Source organism: Hyaena hyaena, unplaced genomic scaffold (genome assembly GCF_003009895.1).
Source record: "Hyaena hyaena isolate Hyena2069 unplaced genomic scaffold, ASM300989v1 scaffold_333, whole genome shotgun sequence".
Classification (NCBI taxonomy): Eukaryota; Metazoa; Chordata; class Mammalia; order Carnivora; family Hyaenidae; genus Hyaena; species Hyaena hyaena.
Genome location: NW_024080963.1, coordinates 140,050 through 166,746, shown reverse-complemented (window position 1 = coordinate 166,746; position 26,697 = coordinate 140,050). Strand labels below are relative to the sequence as shown.

Genomic DNA, 26,697 nt, shown 5'->3' with positions numbered 1-26,697 from the left:
CCTTCTTGAAACCCCATAGTTGGCCTAAATATTTGTCCAGGACAGAGCTTCTACCTCACTCCCTCTGATTGCTGCATGCTTTGTTTATCATTTTGCCAGCGTTCCCCAGAAGTCCGTAATGAATGAACATTTTGAACTTGTACTTTTGAAGAGCCTGCAACCACAAGCATAGACAGTGTTCCCAAAAAGAAGTGCTCTATCACTAGAGAGATCTTACCAAGTAGTCCTCGATGTTTATTTTTTTCCTGCTTGCAAATCATTTACATGACTTTGCTACAGAAAAGCAGCGGCCTCACACCATTGCCGAAGTTTTTTTGTAACACGGGGTGCTTTGCCGATAATGGTAAACGATGGTGCAGAGTGGTTAAAAAATCCATAAATCCCCAGATCACATAGAACCCACTCATCTGGTGCAGAGCTGAGTTTCCATGGATACCAAGGGCCTGTCTTCAATTCTAGGAACTTACAGGGAGGGCAAACTCCCTCACTCCCCCAGGATCTGCAAGCCAGGAAAAAAGCAGCAGGGGCCCTTGAACTAGAACTGTACCTTTGCAGACACTGAAGACCCTGTTCTTTAACCCTCTAGAGACTAAGCCCCAGGCCACCTTCAATTTTCTGATGAAGATTCTCTTATAAGAGGAAATCTCCGAGAGAGGGGTTGTAGGAAGCATGAGAGCTGGTTAAGATTTCTGAGACTGAATATTTCCCCCTCAAAACTTTGTCATTCCAGCATCAGAGGTGAGTGTATTTTTCCATTTTATGGCTTGCCTTCTTAGAGATAGGGGTTCCCTAAGAGGAGGATGCATATTTAGGCACAGAGAGAGTCTTGGAAGTAGAAGGTGAGCGTGTCTTAAGAAATTAGCTGTGTACACAATGCGAGCTCAGTTAGGGTTCCATATGTTCCATTAATGTTAATGTTCAACAAGGTAAGAAGGTTTAAAAGATTTCCTGCCATTATTACCTCCTTCCAAATACAGCTGATCCTTGAACAATACAGGGGATAGGTCACTGACTCCCGCACAGTTGAAAATCTGAATATAACTTCTGACTGCCCCCAAACTTAACCTCGCACAGTCTATTGTTGACTGGAAGCCTTACCAATAAATCAGAGACAGTGGGTTAATACACATTTCGTGTGTTATATGTATTGCAGACGACATGCTTACGATAAGGTCAAAGAAATGTCATAAAGAAAATCATAAGGAGAATTTATTTATTTATTTATTTATTTATTTATTTATTTATAAAAATGTTTTATTTATTTTTGAGGGAGAGACTGAGAGTGAGCAGGGGAGGGGCAGGGAGAGAGGGAGACACAGAATGCAAAGCAGCTCCAGGCTCTGAGCTGTCAGCACAGGGTCCCATGCGGGGCCTGAACCCTCAGACTGTGAGATCATGACCTGAGCAAAAGCTGGACAGTTAACCGATTGAGCCACCAAGGTGTCCCAGGAAAATATATTTATAGTAATGTACTGCATGTATTGAAAAATATCTGCATATAAGTGGACCCATGCATCTCAAACCCAGGTTGTTCAAGGGTGAACTGTATCAAGCTCTCCAAACATATTTTCTACACTGTATCTTGGATAAAAGATAATGCTGCCTAGCAGTTACTGACTGATTAGTACTCCGCTGCACATCTTAGCTACTATAAATCCAAAGAAACTATAAAATGTAACCTTGTTGACTTATCCTTTTCAGCAGTTAATTTTATGACACTAAAGACCTCTTTCCTCAAAAAAGTTTTATAGCTTAGAAAACCAATTGTGATTCTTTCCAAATTCATCGTTGGTCTACTATATCAAGGACATTCTTTAGTAAGTCGGAATTGTTCAAGTATTTTCTCTACAGAGAGCACTTCCTTTTACCAGGAGGCGATTCAAGAGTTATTGCTCATCTTCAAAATGTAAATGAATGCCTGTAACACAGTGTGTTGGTCACATATCAGGTCTATAGTCTTTCATGAGCAAATAAACAGTTATTTTAATAATAAAAAGGCAATGGCCTCTGGCTAATATAGCAATGTTGGCTGCCAGGTGAATCTCCATTAAGATCACAAGGTAGGATTGAATAAAACCATACTTAGATTTTCTATAGATTTTCTTTTGGGATTGGGATCAGTGTCCCAGGGGCCAGTAGGTATGGACAGACACTGCAGGATTTATAAGTAAGGATACACCCAAGGATGAATCACACAAAATGGCGCCAAAGTGTTCAGTTGGGAAATTTTCAAGGTGGAGTTAATAAGAAATAGGTGAAGCTAGCTGTTTTGAAGACAATACTCTGATACTCCTGAAGAAAAATTAATATCTGGCTAGAGAGAAAATTTAAATGGATCATAGGGATAAGACAATAGAGGATGTGTGATTTGTCCCAGCTCTGTTCTCCTTGGGCAAGAATTCCATGGTAGCAGCACAAGTTTTCAAACTCTGATTTAGAAAGAACCACCTGAGAAGACTGATGATAATCCCACTACTGGGTATTTACTCAAAGAAAATGAAAACACACGAATTTGAAGAGATATATGCACCTGTATGGTTACGGCAGCATTCACAATAGTCGAGATAAGGATGCAACCTAAGTGTTGATAGACAAATGGATAAGGAAGATGTGGTGAATATATATACCATGGAAGAGTATACAGCCATAAAAAGGCTGAGATCATGCTATTTGTGACAACATAGATGGACCTAGAGGGTATTTTGTTAAGTGAAGTAAGTCAGACTGAGAAAGACAAATACCATATGACTTCACTCATATGTGGAATCTAAAAATAATGAAATGAATAAACATACAAAAAGCAGAATCAGACCTATAAATACAGAGGGGAGAAGGGAGAGGTGGGCAAAATGGGTGAAGGGGAGAGGGAGATACAGACTTCCAGCTACGGAATGGATAAGTCATGGGAATAAAAGGCGCAGCATAAGGAGTACAGCGCGTGATGTTGTAATAGTGTTACGTCGTGACAGGTGGTAGCTCCACTGGTGGCGAGCACAGCCTAATGTATAAACTTGTCAACTCACTATGTTGTACACCTGAAACAACCACAACATTGCGTGCCAAGTATACTCAAAAAGAAAACAAAAGAAAGAATGACAGTTCTTAGCTCAACTCTGAGAATTATGATTTTGTAGATCTGGGGAGGGGGGCAGGGATCCACATTGCAATTGCAGCCCAGGTGGATGTTTAGACCACAGCTGAGAGACTCCAGTGTGTTAAAGGAGCCTGGGCTGTGGGGAGAGGGACAGAGCTCTCACCAAGCCTGCTATTTACTCAAGGTGTGACTACTGATGAGGTTTCCTGGACCTGTCTCCACTTCAGCTTCTCATGTCAAAGAGTGATAATGATTGTGAAAGTTAAATAAAATACCTTAAAGGTGAAAGGTCCTCAGCACATGACAAATGTTTAATAATATCTGAGTTCCCTCTATCTCTTCCACTTTAGACGACAAGAGAGAATATTTTTTAATGGTTTTATGGACCAGACACTTTTACAAGCAGCTTTGATTACATTAAATCCCATGAGGTGGATGTTGTTTTTTTTTTTTTTTAATTTTTTGATGTTTATTTATTTTTGAGAGAGAGAGAGAGTGAGCAGGGGAGAGGCAGAGAGAGAGGGAGACACAATCTGAAGCAGGCTCCTGGCTCTGAGCTGTTAGCACAGAGACTGACGTGGGGCTTGAACCCAGGAACTGTGAGATCATGACCTGAACTGAAGTCAGACGCTTAACCGACAGAGCCACCCAGGCGCCCCTGATGTTTTTATTACTTCCATTTTGTAGGTGACAGAATGGAAGCACTGAGATGTTGAGCAATTTGCTCAAGGCTGGGCTTTGACTTAGGTCTACTCCTGAGAATTTATATTATTTCCAGGGGTACAAATTAGGAACAGGAAACTTGAAAACCTCTCTCTGCTAATAAAGACCCACCCTTCACTTCCCAGCACCTTTCCCATTTGCTCACGTTCCCTGATGCCTCACCATCCAAAGATGACACTCATACTCAGTGTGGACACAGGCACACACACTGCAACCTGGCTGTCACGTGTGTCCTTCTCTTAGAGGGTGCACGTGCTAGGGGTACCCTACTGAAATCTACAGACTGCTTTATTTGTAGGGGTACATTGCCTTCCTCCAGATATTAGAGAGCCTTTAGGTCCGTTAAAGAAACAATGATAAATACATTTGTCTGGGATGCTGTTTCCTCTCTGACAAGCTAAATTGGAACTACAGTTTCATTTTCAGGAGTAATACATTGACAGTCACGAGCAGAAACCTCAGGCATCCCTGCTGAGACAGAGTTAGCTACCGTGACATAAAGTAGATGGTACTGATTCACGTGCACAGGCGTACCAGCACGTGCGTGTGCCACATAAACACACAGATGCGTACGCGTGTGCAGGTACTGCTGGAGGCATGTATGTGCATTACATACGCATTACATACGAATGTGTGTGTATGTGTGTGCACTCCTGACCTCCCTCTGTGCACACACATGCATGCTTCTACATATGCCACCAAATGGATATTAAACTTTGCTTTCCAAATCCAATTTTCTAATTAACTCCTTATTTAAACAACAGCTGCAGGATTATGATGGTGTTTTCCTTAAAAACTTCATCCCAGTGTTCCTGTTGCACAGCAGGAACTTACGTGCGGCCAACACTTTCTTGTGCTGGCAGCTCTGATTAAGGCATAAGTCTTTATTTATAGAAATGATGTTTGACAGAATTTTTTTTAAATAAACCTTAGTCTGTAAGTCTAATAACTTTCTCCCTGCTGTGAACCTTAGTTACCAGGTAGAGTACTAACTGTGTGTTGTTGCTTGATAGGCAGACATACAGTTACCAATAGGTATTATTTTATTTTATTTTTTTAAGTTTATTTATTTGTTTATTTTTGAGAGAGATAGAGAGTGGACAGGAGATGGGGAGAGAGAGAGAGAGAAGGATACAGAGAATCCCAAGCAGGCTCTGCGCTGTCACTGCAGAGCTGATGTGGAGCTCGAACTCATGAAACGTGAGATCATGACCTGAACTGAAACCAAGAGTCGGAAGCTTAACTGACTGAGCGACCCAGGTGCCCCCCGATAGGTATTATTTTAATGAGATCTAATAGGACAATTCAAAACAGTGATTGTCCCTTAGACATCAAGGCCTACGAAGAAAGCACCATTTGCCCTGAAACTGTCCCTATATTTGTGGTTACAAAGCTGGGGTGAGCTGCAGGGGACACACTATGCATTGGGGGGCTGCCATGACTCAGGTCTATCCGGTTAACACCGTAAGGGAATGAGGCCCAGGCTTTCTGCCGCTTCCAACTCTTTCAAGTTGGAAATGCAGACTTATGTGTAAAACCTCACCATATTGAAATCCTAGCTACTAACCAAAGATTGTCAGACGCATTTTCAGGACCAAGAGACTCATCTGCAGGTGAGAGGAGTCATGTGTGACAACAGTTTGCTACTTCTGGCCACAATCATTCCTGGAAATTCCTAGGCATCTATTCCTTAGTGGTTTTGGATGACGAGCCAAGGCCCTAGGGATTTGGTGGTGGTGGGGTGTGTGTGTGCACAAGGTATGTGTGTGTACATGTGTGGAGGCGTGTGTGTGCAGGAAACCTTGCTTGATCCCCACCCTGGTGTGCACACTGTGGGAAGCCTCTGGAGTGAGGAAGATGGAAGGTCTTCCCACCACCCTGGCACAGTGACTTAACCAGACCGAGTGGAATGTGATGTAGCTGATCATAACACAGAAGGGGAGGTGAATGTGGCTAACTCACTTAGCCACAATACGTTTTCTTCTGTCCAGAAGTTTACCTGCAAATTTCCCCCAAAGGGAGGGAGCACAGTGAGGTCCACCCCAGAAAAAGCCAGTGAGTTACAGATTTCTGGATTTTAAAGGTCTTCCAGCATATTTTCTATGTGGGGGTGTGGCACCTATGTGCTGAAACCTCAGAGGTTTATAAGAACAAGTACTTTCAAAATTTTTGTTTTAAGTTGTTCCCTGACTTAGCAAATCTGAAATTACTAGCTTATCTACCGGTCATTCATCCACATGTCTGTATGTTCAAGATACTCTCTATGGTTATTTGTAGGGGCTGCAGGCTGTTGAATACGATACAGGGCCGTGTGCAGAAAGACATAATTATGACTTTCTAGGAACTGACACTAATGGATTGTTGATTGATGGGCTGCCTAGTGATGATCCTGATAACCTGAGTGGTTTCTCTGCAAATGGTGCTAGAAGGGCAGTCATTATTTCATATGAGATCATGGTAATAAAGACTGCAGTTTATAACTCAGTAGTACTCAGATGATCAATTAGCAAAAACGAGAGCTACAAGTGAGCATGCAGTCCTGGCGCAGGAAGTAAAGTCATTCTGGTAACTGAAGAAGAGCAGGGTAATGTCAGTTTTCATCTCCACGGGCAACTGGTATAGGCCACGACCTAGAGCTATCAGGCCTTGGAGTCTATCTGAGAAAGGTGCTTTGTGGATATTTTTATAATATTAAGACATTTCAGTTGCACCAACAGGTTCTTGTGATGTGTCTGTCCAACATGTGTTCTCGTGGAGTGGTGGTGTGCGGTGGGCACAGGGAACATTTGTGACTCACTGACAGCCAGGCACTGAACCAGCAGTTGCACATACAGCGATTCATTTCACCCTCACAAGAAACCTGTGGGGTGGATTTTATTGGCACAATTTTAAAGATGAGGAAACTGAGGCCCAGGGATATTACATGAGTTTGCCCCAGCTACCCCACCTCCGTGGGCAGCCAAGATTTGAGCCCGAAGGGCCTGGTGCCAAAGTCATCTGGTTTCCCCAAACCTGTATTATCCCTTGGCAAGGTTGCCTTCCCTCATCGTGGGTCCATCTAAAATAGTAAGAGTAGTGCCAATAGTATTAAACAAAAAGTGAAATGGTTCCTTTAAGTTGCGTTGGTTTCTGGGTGTTTGGTTTTGTGTCATTTCCAGGGTGTCTGCATCAAGTACTGCACAGGTAGGCACTGGAGTCTTTATCCATCACACTTCCCTTTGCTGCTGTTTCTGCCTCTTTGTCTCTCTGCTGCCTTTAATCCCCATTGCGGCTGTGTAGTCCGATGTCAATAATGATAAATAATAAATTATCAATCCATTTCCATGAGGCATTAGTCTCCCTCCTCCTCATGGTGGGGGACCAGTTTGGCATTTGAGCTTCTGTCTCATGGGGGTAGGGCCACAGAGTCATCCCGGAGGAAAGAGCTATAGGGAGGCTCGCCCTGCTGGGGCCTGGGTCCAGCTTGAAGATCTTGGAAGATTATACATATTTTCTCTTTGTTAGCAGACATAATATAAAAGTATATCACAATGCAGTCTCTTAACTATTGCTATTGTTGATTCTTTACAATTCTTCAGCATATTCATTTGTTCCTTCAACTAATGCTTATTGAGTCTCACTCTAGGCCAGGAACTGTGCTGGACTTTGGAGCACGGAGATGAAAAGCCACAGTCCAAACCCTTTAAGGTCCTATAAATTCAGTGGGGTAGCAGATGCTTTCTTAGGAAACTGTAACAGAAAGAACTATTTGGAAGAAGAGAATTCTAAAACGAGCACCACACTCTGCTTGGTGTAGCAGAGAAGGGATCTCGGAGAATACAGTAGATGGGGTGTTCCTGAGGATACACAGGACTCAGCAGGTGAGGGAGAAGCGTCAGGGGCAGCATGTCTGGAACCACAAGCGGCTTGGAAATGCTCTGTGTAAAGTACCAGGTGGGAGTGGTTAAAAACCAGAAAGAGGTGTGCTGCTGCCAAACACTTAATGATTTGTTTAGATTAGCCAGCTGGAGATTTTAACCCATAGGTGATAAAAACATTTTGAGCAGAACAGTGACAAGATCAGATTTCTGCAGATGACAATCCAGGAAGCGCTGGTGGATGTTGAGACTAGAAACAGGAAGTGAAATGGCAGCCAGGGAGAAAATCAAGGTAAGAGACGATAAGGTCTTGCTTTACAGTAGCGGCAGAGGGAAATGGCAGAGGAAGGTATTTAAAAAGCAGACTGGGGGCGCCTGGGTGGCTCAGTCGGCTAAGCGTCCAACTTCGGCTCAGGTCATGATCTCACAGTTCGTGGGTTTGAACCCCACATTGGGTTCTGTGCTGACAGCTAGCTCAGAGCCTGGAGCCTGTTTCAGATTGTGTGTCTCCCTCTCTTTCACTCTCCCCTGCTCATGCTATTGCTCTCTCTCAGAAATAAATAAAAAACCAATAAAAAAAATTAAAAAGCAGACTGAACATTTGGTGATTGTCTCACTACAGAGGGAAACAGAGTGGAAAGAACGTAGGTAATCCCAATTTACTGGCTTGAGGACTAGGAAGTAATGTCATTGTAAAAACTGTAGTCATTAATTTATATGATAAGCCTATACACCCGTATATTACAGATATAACAGCAATGTAGCATGCAAAAAGAAAACACTCTTAAAGGTTTGGTTCCACACACTTTAGCTGAAGCAGGGTATGCTATTCAAAGCCATACATTTCCCTGTGGTAAAGATGTATTTGCAGCAGGAGGGATGCTAACACAACATGCATGTGGAATTAGTGATTTCAGTCTTCAATGGTATGTCAATAGACACTTTTTCTTTTCCCTTGCTTTTAAATTTAAATTTAATTTTTATTTATTTAAAAAAAGTTTTTTTTTTTTAATATTTATTTTTGAGAGAGAAACAGAGCAGAGCGGGGAGGGGCAGAGAGAGGAAGACACAGAATCCAAAGCAGGCTCTAGGCTCCACACTGTCAGCACAGAGACCACCAAGAGGCTCGAACTCACGAACCGGGAGATCATCACCTGAGCCAAAGTTGGATGTTTAACCAACTGAGCCACCCAGGCACCTCTAAATTTAATTTCTAAATCATATTTTTTTTTCACTCCAAGAGCATAGTTTAACAAGATGAATAGCACTTTATCTATTAATCATTCTCTGGGAATTGTCACTCTGCTATATTTTTTAGTATCTGGGAGTTCTTCTCCTTCTCTGAAAATTCCTATTTCTCACAGTATCTTGTTTCAACAGTATCTGTTGCAATATTGTATCCTCTGTGAGGACACAAATGATAGCTTGTAACTCTGTGCTCTGTGTTATCTTGGCTTCCCTGGAATTTCTTTTTGTTTTTATTTGTTGTCATAGCTTTCTCTTAGATTCTCATAACTGTCTAGCCATCCTTGCTCTCCATTCTTATTCACCAAGGAGGCACTCTGATTAAGCATGCATGGATAGGCTTGTCAATGGGGAAGGGACCTTATTATGGGGCTAAGACACCAGTAGGTGGCTCAGGATGGGGGAGGGGATTTGGGGGCCTAAATGTTCTTCACATAGTCTATCACCAGATCTTCTTTTGAGCACCACTCCTTACCCCAGTCTTCCTGGGCATCCTGTGTCCTACACCTTGAGGCTCCACCGCAGGGCTCTGAGTACTCAACTGCTTGTTTCTTATCAGCGTCGTCCTTAGGAGGCACTTAGGATTTCGTCTTTCTCCACTCTGCTAAATGAATTTCCACTCACTTGTCACCCAGAATTTATTGACCTATTGTCTGTTGTAATCCTTTCTCCATTCTTAGTGCCCATGTAGGCTTATATCTTTTATAACCCTTTGGTGGGACTTTGTTAAGTCACAGAAATAAACCTGTGGGTTCAATCTTCTATGTGTAGCCAGAGGTCTTGGGTTCATTCCAGATGGTTCCTTTACTAAGACCAGTCCTGATGCCCTTGAATTTCCAGCCACTTCCTATGGGTACAAGTTCATTTCCTCAACTGTCAGTGAAAGTGCTGAGAGACTAAGTGACTTGCCCAAGGTCACACAGCTAATTAGAGGCCAAACCAGGACTAATATCCAAATTTCCTGCCTCAAGCTAGTGGTGTTTCCCATATAGCATCCTACCTTAAGTAGCTCTGGTAATGTCCTGGGAATTACTTTACTTTTCCCTCCTGAACCACTGAATTTCACTTGTGAAATATTTTGATTTATATAACTCTAAGAGTCTGAATTTTCAGAGCCAATTCTTATGTCATCCAAAAGGTATTTTCAGCTGTTCCTGCTTTCTTAATCTCTGAATAATGGAATTTCCTCATAATATGCTTTAGAATTGAAATGCAAAGAGAAATGTTCTTTTACTTGCCCTCCATGCTACTCAAATGTTGAAAAAGTGCTGACCTATCAATTGTGTTTCCTGCCATCAGCTGCCACCTCTTGCTGAGACCCATGTTCAATGTGACAATGTCTGGCAAAATGCAGGTCTGCTCAACAGCCCTTTCCTTGGTGCACTCTTGGAACAGCTGTTAAGCCGTGACACTTACCCGAAGCCAGACAGCATTGGGAGAAATTAATCAAACTGGAAGTGGTGTTCTCAACGCGTAACTTAGAAGATCTGAGGCAATCTCCCAGAAATGGATGGATTTGGTCTGCTGGATGAGTTACTTCATTTCAAGAAGACAAGTTACTTCTGAGTGGATGGTGTGTCATGCCTAGGCTGAGTGCTCCAAGGGGCAATATATCTGTGGTCTAAATTGATGAATTTTCTCACAGGCTGTTTGTAAACCTGCAGGCCCTCCATACTCCCTGTCAGAGGCACCAGATGCACAAGACAGAAAAGCCCTGGGAGCCCTGGGAGCCCGGCCCTGCGTGGGCTTTCTTGGATTGGCGAATGTGTTTAATCAAGGAGAAATGTTATCATGGAAAATCTGGTGGCTTGTGGACTGGAGAGTTGCCATGTGGGTCACTTGGTGATCAAGGCTTGCGCTTATCACAAAGATCTTTTCTCTTCGGAACAGCTGTCTCTCTGCTGAAGCTGTTGTTGGGCTGGCGAGCCGGATGATTCAGAAACAAGGGGGTGATGTTGCTCCAGGGACCTGGCACATGATGAGACGTGGCGATGACTGCGGGGAGCAGGATCGCAACCTACAAATGCTTTATTCTGTACAGAAGTAGTCCACTGTGGCTTAACTATTTCCTGAAGGAAAGATGACAGTGGGCCTAAACTCTTAAATGCTTGGTTGATTCTGCTGTCTGCCACAATGGAATATCCTCATAAATCAAAGCAATCATCTTTCCAGGGCTAATGTGAATCTTATGGGCACCAAGGGAGATCATTTTCACTGCTGATTGCAGCCAGCATCTTTATCCATAGTCAAGGGTAGCTTCTTTGCCATTTCAGGCTTTGATGCAAGTCAGAAAAGCAGACGTGGCTACTCACTCTTGTCCTCTCTCATAAACACTGGAATACTTAAGCTAGATATGTTTATTTCTGGATGCACCAGTGTATTTTGCAGTCACATAAAACCTGGAAATTGCTGCCTTGCAAATATAGCAGAGCGTAGTTGCACATTTGAAACAGAAATGTGGCGCTCATGCCAACCCTCCCTTTTTCTCTCAGTTGTCTTGACTCAGAGGTTCAAAACTGGGTTCCCTGGAAAAGTCCTGAATGTACATGCTGTCTTGTTTCCATGCTGAAGCTGTGGTCAGAGCAAGGCTAGGGGCGTTTAAGACTTCTGAATACGGATATCCTGAGCGTTTCATCAACTACTCCCTAAGTGGTAAACAAAGAACTTAAAAAAATGAATGAATGTCACTTCTGGCCTAATTTTAAAAGAATATGCCTATAGGAATGAAGAACCCTCAGAGAGGTAGATCCTGAGTTCGTCCAATCAGAGAAAGTGAATCATTCCGGAGACTCTACACGAGTCTCTGAATGAACTTTTTGGAAGTTTTCTTTTCCATAATTAGGATGGAGTATGTGTCCCTAGAGAGCTCCTGGTGATCGCAGTGGTAGTTGTTAACAGCTTTTTTTCTACAAATGGTTTTTCTTTTTTTCCTGGACTGCAGTTTCAGCTGGGCTTTAGCAAATTATTTTTGTCTCATGAATGCATTTTGAAGAGTATGAGCATATTTTTTCCCAAAAAGGCTGACCTATCTCTAAGTTCTTTCTTTTTAAAAATTTTTAAATGTTTATTCATTAGAGAGAGAGAGAGAGAGAGAGAGAGAGAGAGAGAGAGACAGTATGAGTCGGGCAGGAACAGAGAGAGAGGGAGACACAGAATCTGAAGCAGGCTCCAGGCTCTGAGCTGTCAGCATAGAGCCCTACACAGGGTCTGAACCGCAAACCACAAGATCATGACCCAAGCCAAAGTTAAATGCTTAACTTACTGAGCCACCCAGGCGCCCCCCCCCTTTTTAAATTTTAATGTTTATTCATAATTTTTGGGGTGGGGAGAGAGACAGACCATCTAGGTTCTTTCAAAAGAGACCACAGTTTAGTACCCTTTGAGTTAAGAATGTGGTCGTCCAGTGAAGATCATCAGGATATTTGGGAACTAATTCACTCACACTATCATGGGACTCTTCCTGTCTGTTTCTACTGAAGAGATGCAGATAGCCAAGATACGAAACAGCTTTCTTCCACCTCTACCCACTCCTTTGCTCCCCACCCCACTGCCGATGTACAATGGATATGAAGGGGAGTCTGTTCTATAATTTTTTAATTAATTATTTTTTAATTTATATCCAAGTTAGTTAGCATATAGTGCAAACATGATTTCAGGAGTAGGTTCCTTAATGCCCGCCCTGAGAGTCCTCTCCAGACCAACATCTGTGTCTGACCTCTGACCTCATGCAAGCCATCCACCTCCTCTGTTTATATTCCAAGCAGAAAAGAGGCCCGAGTCTAGTCTTCTTTAGCTTTTCATAGGCTTAAGTTCTCTTCGATTCCCACCTACAAGAACATATTTCAGAATCCCCTCTAGGGTTTCCTTATGGTAACCCCTCACTGGGCTTGGGTGTGGGAGGTAGCCCTTCCCCACCCCTTTTGCTAGAGGGGTGGCATTCAGCATGATAATACTCTCTCCTCAAACAATCTCTTTACAGGTTCTCTACCTTCCTCCCCTTCTCTCTCCTCTTTATTATCTCGAAATGGGTAATGGGGTCAAGAATCATAGAACAGGTCCAGCAATCCCTGTCAAAATAACACCAGCATTCTTCACAAAGCTAGAACAAACAGTTCTAAAATCTGTATGGAACCAGAAAAGACCCCAAATAGCCCAAAAAAAAAGACCCCAAAGCAGTGTTGAAAAAACAAACCAAAGCCGGAGGCATCATAATCCCAGTCTTGAAGCTGCATTACAAAGCTATAATCATCAAGACAGTATGATGCTGGCACAAAAACAGACATAGAGAACCCAGCAATGGAACAGAATAGAAAACCCAGATGAATGGAACAGAATAGAGAACCCAGAAATGGACCCACAAACATATGGCCATATTCAATGGAATAAAGACAGTCTCTTGAGCAAATGGTGCTGGGAAAACTGGACAGCGACATGCAGGAAAATGAACATGGATCATTTTCTTCCACCATACACAAAAACAAACTCAAAATGGATGAAAGACTAAACATAAGACAGGAAGCCATCAAATTTCTAGAGGAGAAAGCAGACAAAAACCTCCCTGACCTTGGCCACAGCAACTTCTTACTCAACACGTCTCTGGAGGCAAGGGAAACAAAAGCAAAAATGAACTATTGGGGCCTCATCAAAATAAAAAGCTTCTGCACAGTGAAGGAAACAATCAGCAAAACTAAAAGGCAACTGATGGAATAGGAGAAGATATTTGCGAATGACATCATATAAAAGGTTAGTACCTAAAAATCTATGAAGATTTTGTCAAATTTCACATCCAAAAAACAAATAATCCAGTGAAGAAATGGGAAAAAGACATGAACAGACATTTCTCCAAAAGAGACATCCAGATGGTCAACTGACACATGAAAAAATGCTCAACATCACTCATCATCAGGGAAATACAAATCAAAACCATGACGAGATACCACCTCACACTTGTCAAAATGGCTAACATTAACAACTCAGGCAACAATAGATGTTGGTGAGGATGCAGAAAAAGAGGATCTCTTTTGCACTGCTGGTGGGAATGTAAACTGGTGCGGCCACTCTGGAAAACAGTATGGAGGCTCCTCAAAAAATTGAAAATAGAACTACTCTACAACCCAGCGGGTGATGTGTGTTGCAGAGGTTGCCCCATCAGAGAAATAACAGGACTGGGCTCCACTTGGGTCTTAGCCGAAAGGGTCTGGGGGGTAAGGGCACTTCAGCAGACCGAGGCTGCAAACAGACTGCTGGATGCACAGGGGCTGCGGGGAGCCTTGAGAGTCAGCAAGAGGTCCGCCTGTCCTGAGTCATGGCAATTACAAGGAAAAGGGCCCTGCACAAAGATCTGTCTATAGCTGGGACCTTAAGAGACTTTTAGAACTGTCAGTGACCTAAGAGTGAGCAGAAAATTCTTAGGCCTGCTGGAGTTTTCATCCTGGGCAGGAGAATATTATATGAAATGGCAGTGAAGCAAAAATAAAGATGCATTTTAAACACATCACAAATCATGTTTGCTGAATACATTAGATACACTCTGTTTACCCCAAGGATCTGACTTGATAGAAAGTTAGCAGAGGAAGTTTCCCAGAGGAATCCCATACCACAGTTCATTTCAACTAGCCGGGTACATAATAATTCACATGTAGTACATCATAATCCATGCTTCCTTCTGTGAAGTTGAAAGACCAGGTCTCCTGGCCAAACATATTCTGGCATGTGCTCAGAAGGTACAGGGGCAGCTTTAGGATGTCTTGATTTTGTCCATCTTCATGTCTCTTTCTAGCTCCCAGCTCCCTCCACCCTCCCACCCTCCACTCTCCCCACCCCCAGCCCAGGGCTGAAAGCTGGCTTTTTCTTGGGGGTAGGAGGAGTGGCAAATGGGTCAGGACCTAGAGTGCTAGTGGGCTTGTATAGTGTTGTGATTTGATAAGGGAAATGGACAGCTTCTTTGAAAATTAAGGGAAGGTTTCAGACCCTCCTGAGAAGATGTGGAGTGGCCCTGTATGTTTCTGCAGAGAAGTAATAGAATTTTCTTCTTTTGTGTCTTTCTCTCGCTCCTCCCTGGAGTCTGCAAACACACAGAGCTTGGTGGTTCAGCTGTGTTTTCCTTTGATCCTCAGGAACTATTTTTCCTTGCTGAAGAAAATCCCAAAACCTGCAGCCTGGGCCTGGGGAGTCAGAAGGCAATGTCTGTTTCGGGTGCAGATAAAGACTGGTGAGTGACATCAGAACATTCATAAAATGAGCCCTTGCACTAAGGTGCAGGAGAAATGCTGTGATTTGGGACTGCCATGTGAGGTTGTAAAAGGCAGAATGTCAGAAACATTCAAGATCATGCACATGGGAACATCTTCCTCCCAAATGTCAGACCCGCAAAGAGCCTGGGTTTCCTTTGCTGTGTAAATGCTTCTCTTTTTTTCCTTTCCTATGAACTGGAGATGATCCTTTAATGCCAGATTTTTCCATCTTCACGCTAGAGGCAATCTGTTCTATGCTTTCCCCACCTTGAGTGCTGAAATGACTTTTACATGCGTTTGATGGACCACACACCAACGCTATTTGCCAGAAAGGAAGAACAGAGGTAGGATGAGGAAGCAAGTAGGAACTACACATGTTTTTGACCTTTTGGAGATTCAGTAAGATGGAGAAAAGGAATAAATAAATGAGAAGGGTGTGAGCGACAGTGTTTATTTTCTCTCCTTGCTCATACTCTGAGCATAGGGTAGCTAAGCGTGGGGATCTGGACCTAGAGACTCCTTTGAATTCTGCCTCCACCTGCCGCTACTTAGGACCCTGGCTTGGTTACTTTAATCCCTCTGTGCCTCCATTACTGCATTAGTAAAATGACAATAAAAATAATATTTACTTCATAGGGTTGTTGTATATATAAAGGGCTTAAAAGGGTGCCTGGTGCACAAGTGGTGTGATGTATTTGTTAGCTACTGTTATTTCCTCATCTTCTAGTAATTTCCTGGATTGTAGAGATGTGAGGTGGGAAAGGATGATGTGAAGAAAAGTTATGTCCAACCTCCACTGGATTCTTTATTTGTGATTTCCAACCACACTTAATTCTCCATCCATGTTATTTTTAGGCAGCATTAGGGTTGGTTATAACAGGATTGATGAGGGCTTGAATCTCTTCATCTATTAATCTGTAAATTTGTGTTTGTTCATTTATGGACTATTTGTTTGAGTTAGGGCACTAGGCGATTTCAAAACTTTTATACAGCACAGGATTTTCTTCGTAAGGAATCTACAGCTGGTTAATGATATAAACAATTAATACCTAATCAGAATGACTACGTTTGGCATATTCTGTTAAATCCCAATAAAGAAAGCTAATCAGAAATAAATGGTCTACCAAAACTATTTTGAGAATTAACTCAGTTTGTGTCCTATGAGACTGAGATCTCTAGCCATATTCGTGCACACCAACCATTAAGTCTTCTGACTACACATGTGGTCTCGGGCCTTTTCCCCTCACATTTACCAGTATCTTGCTTTGAAATGACCTGGCATCTCAGCTCCCTGCTCCTACATATCTACTGAATGCCTGCTATGACCCTACACTCTGAGTCTATCTTAGGCAAAAGCAGTTTAGGGATTATTAAATATGTGGGAACAGACCATGATTCTGTATTTCATTTTTGGATGTATTTTAGCCCACAAACTATGCCTTCTCATTTGTCATCTGGGCTTTATAGAGATGTATGAAGTATGTATCCACTTTGAAAAACAAGGAATCTCACAGAGGACACATTTTTTTTCCTTAAAAATGACACAGTATTTTATGGCAAGGAAAATGATCCATTTTTGATTTGATGGTTCTTTTTTTTTTAACGTTTATTTATTTATTTATTTATTTATTTATTTATTTATTTAGAGCAGGGAAGGAGCAGAGAGAGGGGGAAAGAGAATCCCAAGCAGGCTCTACATTCAATGTGCAGCCTGATGCAGGGTTCAGTCACATGGCCATGAATGAGATCATGACCTGAGCCAAAATCAAGAGGAACTTGGTGGCAAAGTCAGATGCTTAACTGACTGAGCCTCCCAAGTGCCCCTTGATTTGGTTCTTCTTATGGGCTCGAAAAAACCTCATACCTTCAATGTTTTTGAACTGCTTGCAAAATTTTATCAGGCTTTCCAATATAGTTCACCTAGACAATGAACAGTGAAATGTCCAATGGTAATCCAAGATGTAAATGGGAAAATTATGGGCTAATCTTGTACTCTGAAAAGGAAACTTACTGTTTGACCCACATCAGTCACTTACTCTTCTGGGCCACAATTAAAAATGAGAAGTTTATCATGGTAAAGCTTAAATTACTTTTAAGGTTTGTCTATCCCTAAATAACTAGCATGCTAGATCTGTGCTCTTCAGTATAGTAACCACTAGCCACATGTGGCTCCTAAGCCCTTGAAATGTGGCTGGTTCAAACTGAGATGTGCTGTAACACATCAGACTTTGAGGAGCTAATAAAAAAGAAAGAATGTAAAATATTTTGAGTATATTGGGTTAAATAAAATACAAACTTAACCTATGTTTCTACCATGACTATAGAACATTTGAAATTACATATGTGACTTACATTATATTAATACGGGATAGCACCTCCCTAGACCTTCAAAACAAAGGGATTGGAAATTTGTCTTTAAGGACTTGTAGTGTTTAATGATCATTGTTTCAATATTAAGGTTGTTATGCCTTTAAAAGTCAGGTTTTCAGAGTTAAAATTCTTAACCACACAAAAGTAATGAACTATGCATTGACAGATATTTGCCACCAAGTTCCTCTTGAAATTACTTTCTGCTGAGGTCCTCTGGGAGTTCTACAGTTATAATGCTATCAACATTCAACCCCCTATTTTACTGTCTCAATGGTAAAGTCTATCAGGAAATACACCAACATGTTAAGAGTGATTATTTCTAGATGGGGTACTGAGCGATTTTTTCATCCTTTTTTTATTATTTTCATGTTTCAATCTTTCAACAACAAGGTCTAAATTAATTTCTTCATCAGAAAAATGCATCTCTTTACATTTCAGCATGAATGATTTTATAAAGTCTACAAATATCACAAATATGTAAAAAAAAAAAAAAAAGACCAACTTAAAAGGAAATATCCCAAAAGGTTTAATCTACTTTTCTCCATTTCCAGTTTTTCTACAGCAAATAGGTTACTTCTATCAAGAGAGATAATACACCTTACTTTAAAATTTCAATATCCACCCACCCTTTAAACCTTGAACCAACGTTAATTTGCATGCTGATTTTCTTAGAACTCCTGAAGCTTTCATCTCTGCTGTATAAGACTGATGACTAGATACTTTAGGTTTAACTTCAATCTTAATGCTAATACAGCCCTTTAATATTTTTATGACTATCATCAAATAGAGCAGTACAGTATATGCAGAAGACGGGGAAAGAATCCTGAAGATAGTTTAATATGCCACTGTGTTCGGAGAATTAGGTTGTACTGTAAAAGCAGCCATCTCAAGCCATGTAATTTACATCTGCATCCTGCAGCAACAGGGGAGGGCAATCCAGCCTGGCTCATGCAGCCACTCCAGAGGGCTCTCTCTCTCTCTCTCTCTCTCTGTCACATACACACACACACACACACACACACACACACACAGTGAGCAGGGCTGTGCCCTATCCAGTCCTGCTAAGCAACCCCTGCAGCTGCTTTTCTCACCACTCTCAGAGACCAGAGCCACCGCCCTGCCCACGCCAGGGACCATGGGGCTAGGACACTCATGCTTTCATGAGCACAGAAGTGTCTGTGTTAGGGCAGCCCAGAGGCACAGCCAGGTCTGTTGCCCGCCCACTTGGCTTTGGAAAGCGCTGGGCTTCTAAGGGCCTATCAAGTATGACTGTTCAGCCTGGCAATATTATACTGGGTTGTTTTTTTTTTTAACTTCTTGAGGAAAAATGTCTTTTTCTATTTCCCATGTGGCTACAGCCCTGTGGACTATGGTGCTTCGGAGCGGAGCAGGACTTACTGTTGGTGGTAAAGATGACTTCTCCTTCCTGCGGGGTGGGATCTGTATCCGGGACCACCTGCAAGGCTCCCACTGTCCGGACAGCAGGGTCCAAAGTGACGGAACTTTCGTTTACAGTCGTGTCACTCGCGCCTGTGATCTGGTTGGTGGGTGGGCCTCCCAGAGACCCCTCGAAGTCGGTGGGCAAGTCGTCCATGCAGTCGGCATTAGGCTGATAATGAGGAGAAAAGGATGTCTCCTTAGTGTTTGTCATCAAGTTAGAGATGAAATGTTTACAGCCTGAATATTTTGTCTCAATGGAAAACTGAGTTCTTTACTGTTTTCCTCCTGAATCACGTAAAAAAAATATTCCACTATAGTTTCTGTAATTAACATGAAAACATCTTCCAAAATTTCCTTTCCAAAGTTTCCAAATAGATCTAATGTTTTAATTCCGGGAGAAGCAATATTCATACATTAGTAGAATACTGGGAGGGGGGGACATAATATTTATTTATAAGGATAACTCTCCCTTGTATATAGTGTTCACTTGTCATATAGGAGGTAGGTGACAGCTGATAATTACTCCCAAAGACTCATGTATTGTTTGTATGCACTGATGACAGGAGAGTAGGGAGGGGGCACAGAATCTGACTCATGGTGAATTGTTTAATAGAGATACACACAAAAGCACAGGGTGAGGCTATTTTTGTTATGGTGGTGGTTAAACATCAGGCAAAAACCAGCTGTAAAAAATGCCCTATTTACTTAACATGCAAACCGATCACATGTTGGTCAAATCTTCTCAATTAAAATTTTAGAATCATGAAACTAAGGAGATCGTCTAGTTTGACTATCCACTCATTGCAAGACTTCCCCTCCCTCCGGACCCCTCATTTCCAGATCTGACAGCCCCCACCTGAACAACATAGAAACGGGGAGCTCCCTACTTTGCAATACAGACTGTGTTGGCCAGCCTTTGTCAGACTATTCTATCTTTGGGCAAAATCTTTCTCTTTGCAAATTTTTCTCTTTGGCCTAAATGATATTGAATATATTTATATCTCCTCCATAAACAGCTTTTAAAATGATTTTCAGTTGTTATGTCTCTACCCAAACTCATAAAGATTATTTTAAAAAGATAGTGTTGCAGAGATTTGGTCTTGAGAAATACTAAGAATAGCTTGGTCTAAATACCAACATTGCTTTGAGTGATGATAGTCCTGTGGTTTTGCACTCCCAATGGATGCAGAAGAGGATAGGTACGACTAGGTGAAGAAAATTCTGGATTGGCATTGACTGAATTAACATCACAGTGACTACACTGTGTTCAAAGTTCACCCAAAGGGAGAATCCATAGCTCCTGGACTCATTGGGAGCACAAAGCAAGAAATCCAAAGCAGGGGACCCTTGTCCTGATTTTCTACTCTTAAACCAGTCTCTCAGGCTCCACATCTGTGTTTGCAATAGTCAGTTGGAAATTTCCATCAAACTCACAAAAATCTCAATTTCGGCTCATTCCCTCTTTCTCTGTATTCTCTCTTTATTTCATCTTCTCCATCTCTATTGAAAGTGAGCCAATTCACTGAAACTCAAGTTACCAAAAGTCAGTTCACTGAATGACCAACCTACCATATTTATGAAATTTGGAGATTGTGATACTGGACATAAGCTATATTATGAATTTTTCCCACCCCATTACCAGCCGCCCTATTTCCTTACAGTTTCTTCCCCTGGTATATTCCATTCTCTACTTTCTCAACAGGGCAATCTTTAAAAACAACAACAACAACAACAACAACAACAACAACAACAACAACACAGGTCTGATTCTCCTTCTTCCTTTTTCTTTTTTTAAAGTAGGCTTCATAACCAGCATGGAGCCCAACACGAAGCTTGAACTCTGAAGTAAAGATCTGAGCTGATGTCAAGATTCAGACACTTAACTGACTGAGCCACCCAGGTGCCCCTGATTCCTCTTTTCTCTTAGAGAACAAATTATAAGCTCCTTAGTAGGGCAAAACAGGCTCTCTACAGCCTCACGGCAGCCAGCTTTTCTGGCCTCACTTCAGCCTTTGGAAACACCATATATTCCCTATCTCAGTGCTGTAGCTTCTGCTGTTCCTCTGATGAGCCGCAATCACCCCCACTGCCTTCCCCATCCCAAGGTCTCAACCTACCTGTGGTGAATCATCCTTCAATTCTCAGGCCAACCATCACCTTTTCTAGGTAGTGTTCCCTCCCAGGATGATAGTCTCCCAGGCAGCATGTTTGATACTGTGATACTTTGTAGGTATCTCTCTCCTTGTTATGGTTTACTTGTAACTGTGCTTGTCTCACTCTACCAGTCCACCAGCTTTCTCCCTTCAGGTTGATTCAGATATAACTGACATGTAACATTGTATCAGTTTAGTTGTATGACAGAATGATTTGATATACATATATACTACAAAATGATTAACACCTAAGTTCAGCAAACATCCATTACTTCATAGAGTTGCAAGTTTGTTGTGTGTGTGTGTATGTGAGATGAGAACTTTAAAGATCTACTCTCTTAGTAACTTTCAAATATACAAAACAAGATTGTTAACTACAGTCGCCATGCTGCATGTTACATCCCCAGGACTGATTTATAACTTGACCACCTTCACCCATTTCACCCCCACTCCAACCCCCAACCTCTGGCAACTACCAGTCTGTTCTTTGTTTCTAGGAGTTCAGTTTTTCAGATTCCACATACAAGTAAGACAGGAGCTTTCTAAAGTGAAACAACTACATTACGTTGATCTTGATTTCCAAGCCCTCATATAGTGTCTGACAATTACAAGGTGCTCTCAGTAAATGTCGATTTTATTAGGGTCTCAGTTTACTACTATGAAAAGTTGGGAATGTTAGTATCTGCCCTAGATCAGTTAAGGGGGGATTTGAGAAAATGCTTTAAAAGCTGTCAAGTTCTGTGTGAAGGTAAGGTATGCTATTCAAGGATAGCAGAATATGCCACCCCAAAATGTGCTGTTGGCGTAAGGATTATTTTGAGCTAAAGACAGTTGAGAAGAAGCAGATAAAGAAATGTGCTCCGTCCTCCTCCCATCTGCCTAAAAGTAGGACATTTGGTAAAGGTGGCCCCCTCTCTGTACTAGGAAGAGAAGAACATTCTGATCACCAGAGACTGGCAGTTGGCACCAAAATGGATCTGTAATAACACACCTTAACTAATACGCTCTTCTCTGCCATTAGTTTCCCTCATATATGTACCTTCCCACAATTTGCTGCCCCAGAAACGCAAGGTCCTTTGTCTGGTCACTTCTGTAAAAATTTGTTTTTTTGTAAAGGTGCTCTGTATGTCCAAGTTCTGCCCGCCCCTTTGACTTACTCATCCCTAAGTGCTCCCACGTGCTTGTGCAGTGCACATGTTAATAAACGTCTGGTTATTTTTCTCGTGTTTATCTTTTGCCAGTCTCATTTATAGGGCCTCCTCTGGAGAACCTGGGAGGATAGAAGGGAAAATATTTTTTTCCTTTCCCCTACACTATATAAAAACCTTTATAAGCAAAACCAATTGTATGGGGGGAGGGGTGTCAGGGAAGGATAGATTTCACAATGAGAATACCGTGCCGGTTGGTCTTTCCTCCAGAGGCATCTGAACACAATCACATATGCTAAACCACTGACATAGTTTTCAAAATGTTGACTTCGCTTGTTGATACTGTTTCTTCATTTTATTTCTTTTCTTTTTTTAAAAAAAAGTTATTAATTTTGAAGCAGAGTGTTCCCTTTTACTTTGTGGGCTAGTAGGAATGGTATTATATTTTTAACAGAAGGAAAGAAAAAGAGCTAATTAGCTCAGTGAGACTGTTAATGGTGGCAGGCATGAATAATGTGGCTTAGGTATAATATGTCATAGACCAAACATTACAGAAACTCACAGTTTATATCCACTCTAAGTGGTTCATCCAAGAGAAGAATGTTCTTGAAAAGGGACCCAATTTATATACCTCTAATTATAGTCATAATGTTTAGCAGAAGATATCAAATACCATCTGCAAGTGAACACTGCATAGGTATTCAAATTCAGGTCAGCACGGGGGAAACCCCTCAAATAAACCAACCTCTAGAAGTTAGAGGTATCCCAGCGACATGGGATTTCCTATTCAAGAACTATCATCCCATTCATATCAAGACAATAGCACTAGGTGAAGGGGTTCGCTGCTGGGGATACGAACAGCCTGGGTGATACGGTACTCCTCAGAGGAGCACTCCCTGAGATCTGTGTTCTGTCGTTCTACAAAGACTCACCTACACCTGACTGGAGAGAATTGAGGGCGAGGCTCTGTTGTGTAGATAAAGGGATGAAAACACTTCTGACAGTGAAGACCTCCCTCTTCCTTTTCAATTCAGTATCTTATTTCTCTTGGCAAAATATTATAAAAAAATAAAAGATACCCAAGATACCCACTATAATGGGAATTTCATGATCCTCAAGCTGTGCTTTCATTCTTCAGCTCGTTTTAGAAAAAGCCACTTGACAAAATGAAAACGTCCCCAGCTCTCAGCCTTCAGCTTATGTGTGGTATGCCTGATAGCACAGACAGCCACAAGGATACTCAGTTAAAAACAAAAACCAGAAACAAGCCAAAAAACCCTTACTGCCTGTATCTGGACCATTTCGTTGACATTATAACCAAGTGATGAGTGGTGAGTGGACACCGTCCAAAGGAGGACCAGACTGAACTTCGTAAATATGATTCTGTGACTGGCAGCCTTCTGGCTCTGAAGGGCAACAGCACCACAGATGTTTATTGAACCCTCAGCAGCATGAAAGGGATACAGAGATAAGAACACCAGGCACTAATTGTTAGAGACTGACAAGCTCTTTTCACTTTTCCTTAAGACTCAAGTATAAGGGATTTAGAAAAATTATAAAATAACATTTTTAGGCTGCATAAAGAGGGCTTCAGTGAGCTGAAGTGTTTACTAATTGAGAAGGCTGTGAACTTGTCCAGGGACATGGAAAGTTATACGAATGCAATAAAGAATCATCTTTTTGGTATGGTTTAGGCCTGGTGCTACCCAGTGCTAAAGTATGGAGTGAAATCATATCCCCAATTCCTCCCAGATCCAGACGTCAGTATCATCCTCTAGGACATAACCAGAAAAGCCTTGGGGAGGCGTGAGGGTAGCCATACGCCTTGGTGGTTCCTGAGAAGCGGCCCCACATGCTCTCTTCTTTCTGGAGAATGTTCTGTTCTCTGGGGCGAGCTCAGATGTGTGTCATGTTCCCATGCAGCTGCCCTTTAGGAATCCTTGGCAAAACTGAAAAGACGCTACCAGTGTTTATTTTTCTGGAAGTCAAGTGTGGTGAGTAAAATCCCACCTGTACTTGGTGGGCATGAACCCATGTACAAATTGCCCAACTGCTAAAAGTTAAAATGTTTTTAATTTTGGAAATAAGCCCAAACACCACTCAACAATTCTATTTTGAAAACAGTATTTGTATTGTCAACTCATTCTCAAGTAGCTTCTGGAGAAGGCTTAGCTCCTCTGGAAAAGTCTGAAGTCAAATGCTATTTAGTTGAAAACGTAACCACCAGAGGTGTTTCGGTTTCATTGTCCTGACCAAGAAGCACTGGGATCAACATTTAGGGCCTTTGGAAAATATCCTGAGCAATAGTAACTGGGGCAAATAATGTGGCTGTCTACCCTGAATTGTAAGCATTCTAAAGGTTTTGGAGATGTAAGAGAACATATACATATGCAAGCACACACATACATACATTTCCCACCTCCCTTGCATGAACCGGTTGAAAAGTGCAAACCTTGAGTTTGATTTTCTAAGCTCCTAGTATCTGGTAGAGATGATGGGTTCTTACTAATATTTCATGGTCACTGTAATTGATTTTCACCTTGAATGCATTATGCATTTGCAACTGTGGTCTGAAAATTTAATGCATTGCTTTTCAAAATCTAGCTCGAAGCTACCATCACACAAGTTGATTTGTGTTTGGTGTATCAACCATGAAAAACAGCACACAGCTTGCCTCGAGGCAGCTGGTACAGGGTAGAAAATTCTCCACCTAATGCATGACCTCCTAATGCTTCAGGTGTGCCCTCCCCAACAGAGTCCCTCTGATAGTCCTGCGTAATTAGCATTTTGGCATTAAGGAAATCTTTGATATCTGATCTGATCCTTTCTTCTTCAGTGACATCTTGGGATTGTTAACATTCTTTTTATTCTCTGCCATCAGTAGTGAGAACTGACAACAGAGAGGCTGCAGCAAAGTGGAGGGAATGGGGGGGGGGCGAATTTGGTCTCTGTATCCTGTTTGTCTAGCTTCTTTTAGTCTCTTCTAGCTTCTTGCCTAGTCTCTTCTCACATCTCTGTGCGGCCCTTGGATTTGGTGGCCTGGCTTGCTTCCTGCCCTCACCACAGCAGCTGGTGTCTCACCAACTACCAGCTCATGGGCTTCACTTTAATACAATTCTGGGAAAAGTCCTTCCCTGGAGCATCAAGCCAGCCAGCTGGTGGGATTCTCTTTGCATGGGGGGAGAGACTAAATTTTATAAACATATGATGGAGGGCACCAGCTGGATGGTAGTGCCAGAATTCAGTGGCTCTGGGTCTGGTTTCCTGTTCCCTCAAGGTCTCTGCAGAGATCTGTGTTGAGCAAAGGCTCTGGGCCAGGTTCCTAGTGGCTGTCCTTCCCTCCCGTTGTCTGGAAGGGCTCCTTTCCAGTGAAAGCTAGACGGTCGTAGGGCAATATCGGAAAGTGCAGCATGCAGATCTCCTTCCTGACAGTGTGTAATGACACAGGAGGTGATCACTGTGTGACCAGGCCATCCAGCCTCTGCTGTGTCCTGCCTACACTCACACCCTGCAGCCTAGATGAGAAGCCTATGAGCTGCACAAGCAGCACCTCGATTCACAGACATGGATGTGGTGAGAGGGCTGTGATGTTCTCAGAGTGAGAAAAAGTGAGAGGAGAGAGATTTCAGACATGGCTGTTCCCTTGGGGCCTCAGTAGATGATGGCTCTGCCATGAAGATGAGGGCCTCATAGAAAATCCAGGTGTGATGTTTTCTCCCTGCTTTCGGGGTGATGCAGAAAGACACACATTACGATGCTGGAGGCTGTGCTGTGCTTACCGGGATCCCTAGGGCTTTAAGAATGTTCATCTTGCACATGGGACAGGTGCGATGGTCTAGAAGCCAGGGGTCAACACAGGACTTGTGGAAAAGATGCCTGCAATGAGAACCATACATCTTAGAGTGGCGGTCACCGCACAGACTACCTAGTCCACTAGAGCCCAGAGACTTGTCCAAGGTCACTCGACTGCTCAGAGGCACAGCCAAGACTTGAACCTCCCTCTCTTAGCTCCTGGGCCAGTAAGCTTCCTGGTAGACCCTGTGCTAGGTTAGTCAAAATCTGTCTGGATCCCAGACTTGTCCTATATGATTCACAACGGAGCCTTCCAAGTTTCAGAAAACGTAGAGAATGTAGACACAGAGAGATTTTTCTCTTTCTCAATTGGAAGAATGCTTAATGGAAAGAATGGAAGTGAGGAGGCCTGCACAGACCTTTCAGGACAACTTGCGACTTGTAAATAAATCCAAAGTTTCTTTTTCCACAGTCAGAAGACAACTGCAAAATAAAGGCTTGTTTCCATTAATATTTGGGCTCTCACACAAAAGGGCAAAAGAGCTCCTGGAAGCATTTAACAACACAGATGACATTTTATGTTGTTATGGCTGCTGGCTGTCAAATCAGAAGCCAGAGTGAAGGGTACTGTACCCTTTCCTG

At 42.3% G+C, this 26,697-nt stretch overlaps 1 protein-coding gene across 1 annotated transcript in view; it reads right to left on the bottom strand.

The window, feature by feature from the left end:
• The window catches only part of RNF150 (ring finger protein 150), a gene marked incomplete at its 5' end in the record, with an annotated part of 97,821 nt that overhangs the window by 18,918 nt on the left and 52,206 nt on the right, over positions 1–26,697 (bottom strand). Inside the window, 2 exons of the mRNA XM_039249159.1 lie at positions 18,921–19,131; positions 26,043–26,139. Of these exons, the coding sequence (XP_039105090.1) occupies positions 18,921–19,131; positions 26,043–26,139 (308 nt within the window). The remainder of the gene's footprint in view (positions 1–18,920; positions 19,132–26,042; positions 26,140–26,697) is intronic.